This window comes from Gavialis gangeticus, unplaced genomic scaffold, assembly GCF_001723915.1.
Source record: "Gavialis gangeticus isolate Ggan-Ray unplaced genomic scaffold, GavGan_comp1, whole genome shotgun sequence".
Lineage (NCBI taxonomy): Eukaryota > Metazoa > Chordata > Crocodylia > Gavialidae > Gavialis > Gavialis gangeticus.
In genome coordinates, this window is record NW_017729001.1 from 4624208 (window position 1) to 4629823 (window position 5616).

General features: G+C 52.6%; 1 protein-coding gene across 1 annotated transcript in view; it reads right to left on the bottom strand.

Moving 5' to 3' along the window:
• Window positions 1-3846, bottom strand: part of NIPSNAP1 (nipsnap homolog 1 (C. elegans)) — a 16087-nt gene extending 12241 nt beyond the window's left edge. The window contains exons 1-4 of the mRNA XM_019506721.1: window positions 3520-3846; window positions 2942-3072; window positions 2013-2058; window positions 955-1049 (exon numbers count right to left, since the gene is read on the bottom strand). Coding sequence (XP_019362266.1) covers window positions 955-1049; window positions 2013-2058; window positions 2942-3072; window positions 3520-3674 — 427 coding nt within the window. The 5' untranslated portion in view covers window positions 3675-3846. The remainder of the gene's footprint in view (window positions 1-954; window positions 1050-2012; window positions 2059-2941; window positions 3073-3519) is intronic.
• Window positions 3847-5616: the final 1770 nt, after the last annotated feature.

The window sequence follows — 5616 nt, forward strand, 5'->3', positions numbered from 1 at the left end:
AACACTCTCTGGGTTTGACCCCTTACCCAGTTCCCAACCCACCAAGCCATTGCTGACCCACTGAGCCAAGCTAGCCAACAAGAACTTTCTGCATGACTTTGCTTTATCCCCTCCAATTTCCCCTGTGCAACTAACACTACCCCAAAGAGGGGCTGGTTGTGCCCAGGAGAGAGGTGTGCTAGACTGGTACCATCCCCTTTCCTGCAGGAACTGCTTTCAAGTCCCAGGTGATGAGCCAGTTGGGCTGACACCACAGGTTTTTCCACACGACAAGACCTGCACAACTGTCAATATCTGTTCAAGATACAGCCTGGAATAAAACAGCAGGCGTCTGGGATCAAGGCTGGAGGACATCACTGGGCCTGCAGAAGCCAAGAGTGGTACAGGAAAGTTCAACTTAGGGTTGAGATGCAATACAAGAGCTGCACATGAGCAGCCTTATTGGCTAGAACAAAAAGGCCTCCTCAGGCAAAGTTCCTATAGTGGACATGACTCTAGCCAGCAGACTTACCCATATCAGGAGTATCAGGTTTTTACATATTAAAAGGGAAGGGTTTTTTTTGTGCCTCTCAGATTTCAATTTTCCTGTATTTTGGACCATGGTCCCTAGGCCCCCCCCCCCTTTTTTTTTTTAAACATCTGGACTCTGACCTCCTGCATTTCAACCTATTGCCACCAGAGGGCAGGAGATCCCAACAGCAGGACACTGCACCAGTGTTACTGATTCTGCAGCACCTGGACACCTGGGACCAGCCACAGGCAAGGAATATTGCTCTCCATCTTTCACCCAAGCTCTCATGAGTCCAACTCTTCCTCCCCCTCCCCCTGCTGGGAAGAGGAATGTGTCCCTCTCCCTGCTTTCTGTAGGCTTCCATTTCCAGGCTGTGCAATGGGACTCTGCTCGGCCCCAGGGCAAGCCAAGCCATAAGCTCCTGCCAGGCCACTGCCCCTCACCTGCCTGGTCCTGCTCTCCATACCATGTGTTCCAGTTCCCAACCAGGTCACAAGGGTAGTCAGTGTCCGAATGCAGCTTGGGCAGCACTTCCTCCCTGCAAAGGATAAACTGGGGTCACAGTGGCCAGTGCTTGTTGGTTGCTGAACCCAGGGAATCATAGGACCAATACTGGAGAGCTGCATTTGATTACCATCCTTGGGCTCCTCAGGACAAAGGGCAGGATGGAGGTGGAAGCAACAGGACAGGGCTCGAGAATGCTAATTAAAAGAGCTGTATCATTCCCTAGTGTCCCCTCCCACCCTGCCAGGTAGGGAGCTCCCTGCATAGAGAGTGGCTGCAACTGCAAGGCAGGCATGGAGGGTCTGCGTGGGGTGGGGAGGGGGGTGTTTAAGAGAACAATTAGACTCCAAGGTGGCCCCCCACAAGGGAACAAGGACCAGTAGTGCCACCACCTTTAAGTGACAGGCTGGTCCCTGGCCATACCCTAACTGTGCCCCAGCCCAACCCAGCAGGAAACATCCAGACCATGGAGAGCTCCACCTGGGCAGGACCACACATATCATGGGAAGTCAAGGTCAGGCTGAGAGGCACTTGTGCTTCCCTGGGTAGTGCTGGGAGCCACTGACTTGAAGCTGACCCACTGAATTTGGGGTTCAGGGTGGGGTGGAAAAGGGACTGTGGAGCCAAGAGGCAGCTCTGGTGTTGAGTACCAGCCAACTGAGGATCTGCAAAGTGTTTTAAACATGCAAGAGGGAGTTTGTCTGTCTTTGCTTCGAGCGAGTCAGAGTCACAACATTTTTTGTGTACGTGCACAAAAGAGAGGGAGGAATGAGACAGAAGCACAGCAGGGAATAGAAACTAGGAGCCCTAATTTCTGGCTCTGTGCCTGTCCAGGGGCCCTTTCCTACCCCCACCCTGGGACTGGCTCCACAGAGGCCTGCCTTGAGGACACTTGATCCATAAGGGCCTGACAGTCTCTGCTCGATCAGTCAGAGCCTGTCACACCATTGCCAGCCAGGCTCCCAGCACCACAGATGTGGAAGGTGAGGGGACTCACGTCAGGCTGTTGTAAGCATCCAGGCATTCGGGCTTCACATTATGAACTGCAGAAAACAACAATAAAGAAAGTCACATCCTCATAGCAGCATTTGGGCCCAGGTTAAAGAGGACAGGACTGAGAGCAAGTAGCTGTCTTCAGGGCTGGGCAAAATTGTGAGCTCACAGCTGCATCAGGTTAAGCCCTTAGCCAAAAAGAGCTGGCTAAGCACTCTCCAGGCAGGAGAGCTGCTGGGACCTCCTGCTTCCCCTGATCCATGTGAGGCCACACTCACACACTCTCCCTGAGCTTAGTGGCAGTCTAATCCAGTCCTGTTTGAATATTTATGCCCATTAGGGATCACCCCTCTTATTTTAGATGACTGAGGATCCCAGCTTCAAGGAGCACCAAAGAGCAGGAGTGATCTGAGGAAGACATGGCAGTAAGGGGGGCCAGGACAGGTAGCACTGCAGCTCAGCAATTAGGTGCAGCAACCGTGGGAGCCCTGTAGGCACACAGCTGCTGCTCCATGGTTTGTCTGTTAACCCTGCCTGGCATAGGCATTCACAGTGTCCCATCCAGTTGGCCAGGGAGAATTTGCCAATCAAATTCCTCTCCCTGATGCCCCCCAGCTTGCAGGGAACACAAGCTTACCCCAACCAGACTGCTTACACCTACGCTTTTCAGAGGTGGCTCCAAGGAAAGCCACTTGCTACCTGGGACCCTGCAACGCACTGACCATCTCTTGTATTGTGGGGAGGGGTAGGAATCAGAGGCGTCTCCTCCAGCAGGATTTGGAAGTGGAATTGGGCTCAAGACCACCACAAATAAGGCTGCCTCTAAACACAGCCCACCCCTGCTCATTCTCTTTACGAGCAGGGAGATTCTAGCAACACCCCATGGAAAGGAATGTGCCAGGCAAGGGAGGGCTAGGAAGAGGGGCAGCTCACACTGGATCTTGTACAGGTTGCTGGTCTCTTTCTTCGACAGGAGGTTTGAATGAGCATCCTTCCGGGGATCCACTTTGTGGACAAAAAGTGAGCGGAACCAGCTGCTCTCATTGTCTCTGCTGGCATAACCCCTAGAAAGAGGCACAATGGTCAGCAGTGGCAAATAGAGGGTTACAACAGCAGTGGTGGGCAGGGAGATGGATAAGCAAAGGGTGGGAACTAGACCTTCACTCAGCTATGGGAGGCACTTGACTTGCAGAACTGTAGCCCTTTGCGGATATGGCCCGCCATGTAAGAATCACCAAACGCTAACCTAAGCAGTGAAAGCGGCATAAATCCAATCACCAGAAGTAGGGCCTTGTAGAGAAAAGTCACTACACAAATGAGGTCATGACATCACCAATCTACTGAGAATATCTACAACAGCAGGACACCAGCATGCAAGGCATCTGCAGCAAGCAACATGTGAACCCCTCCTCCTATCCTACCAGCCACCCATCTATGAATTCAGACAGGCCCCCTGCCATGAGATCAGAAGGGGAGCAAACTGGCTGGCACCACATTGCAGTTTCACTGACCTACAGGGCAATCTGCAGCAGCTATCTGTTGACACAGGCTTTTTTCCTGAAGAGCCCAAGGGTTCAAGGTTCTTTTCAAGCAGAGATTGCAAATTCTCCTGCCTGACTTTGAGGCCATTTGCTGCATTAATCTGTGCATTTCTAATTGGGTCCATGAGCTTGGAGACCAGAACGGGCACATTTCATCAACCAAAAATAGACAGACAACAGTGACTGCAAAAGGCTCAAATAAAGGCCAAATATTAAAGCACAAAGCAACATTTGTAAAAGGAAAACTTCAGTTGAGATCAGGGCCCCAATATCTGAGCTTAAAGTTACACATACAAAAACCCAGGGTTCAAACTTTCACTTAACAGTGAAGGAAGGATACTTCTCTTTGTGAATGAAGGAAGGAAAAAAATGTTATTGACTTCCATTTAAATAGGGACTACTAGGCAGAGGCAGGAAGGTAAACGCATAGTGGAGACTGAATGTGAACTACTGCAGCTGTTCACAGGTTTACAGACCCCTCAAAGAGCTCTTCACAGTACATCTCAAAGCACTTCCTGAAGAACAGCATTAGCCTCACCTCCATTTTACAAATGCAGGAACTGAGACAGAAAAGGAGAACATCTTGCCCAAGTCCACCCTGCAGGCTTCCAGCACAGCTTGGAACTGAATTGAGGCTTTTTGAGGCTCAGTCCAGTGCTCTACCCACTGGACAATGCTGCTTATTAGGCTGCCACACAGCTAGAAGGATCCAAGTGTAGTCAGTCTTGTCTGCCCTCCCCCACCCCCATCCTGAACCCTGGGAAAGACAGGAGAACTGATGGGATTACCCGTGTTTTACCTGTTGATTAAGACATCTCTGACCCCTAGAAAGGAAGGATGGAAGGGGTAGGGCAGAACAGGCCCAACACCATCCTCACTCCTTCATGGGAGGCAGGGAGCTGAAGAAGGAGCCTTCTCCCACAGCAGTCAGTGAAACAGAAAAAGTGCCTTCTCACATCCAGTGGACATGACACAGCAAAGGGGCTTGCATATGCAAGATGGATCCACCCAGCAGGGTGGAGGCAGCTACCCAGGGAAGGAAGCAGGGGTGGGAGTGCATTACCCCTACAATGACAGCTACCCTCACACCATGCTTCATATGTTGGCTCCAGCTACCAGGTTTAGTCCCCCCTGGTTACTTGTACTTTTGTCAGTCTCTGTTACAACCAAGTTTGCAGCCCACCCGTGGAGATGGGCACTAACACGTGGATTTTTATCACAGCAGCTGTCCATGTTCTTGGCCCCCACAGCCACCATTTACATTAGAGGCCCTGCAGATGGGATTTGCACATCTGCCTAACCTATGGATCTTGTGGAAAAGCAACCACCTCTTTCTGTGGTTGTTACAGGCTCTCAGGCGAGTGAAACCTGCCAGACAATCCCCTTTCCAGGGACTTATCAGGTAAGCTCCTTTTCAACCCAAAGCACTTTCACAGCGGTGTTCTTCCAACACCTCCTGTAGCCCTTTACCAGCAAGTACAAGGTGGTCTGCAGGGGCGATGCCTCGAAGAGGAGCAGAGCAACCTGCATGGGGGCTATGGGGTCTCGTCTCAGATCCACCCATAACCCCAGCATGGCTGGGCCTTCATCCTTGTAAAAAAACCCACCAGCAGCAATGCAGCCTCCACAGGCTTCTGAGCTAACATCCCACTGAAACCAAGAGAGCGGTTCCCACCTCTCCCCATTGTCTGAGGCCACCTGTCAACTCAGGAAGACCACGCTCCTACCCAGGGGCAGGCTCCCAGGGGACCGACAGCACCGGGCCCCACGGGCGGGAGGGCTCTGGGAGCTGCAAGATGCAGCTTGTGCCAGGCCAGACTTTGCCCTGGGGCTCACGCTCTAGTCAAGCATTATCGTAAAGCATTACCAAAGATAAACGGCCTGGTCCCTGGCTGCACACACGCCTGTCAGACGCGGCTTGCGAGTCCCACCTGCCCGGGCTCGGCACCCCACGGAGACCTCCGCCTGCCCGCGGGCCTCCCCCACGGGGCCCTGCCGCTTCCGTAAGAGGCGGAGGGGCAGCGGCAGCGCTCCTACCCCCAGGCTGCAGGCCCCCACGCTCCCCTC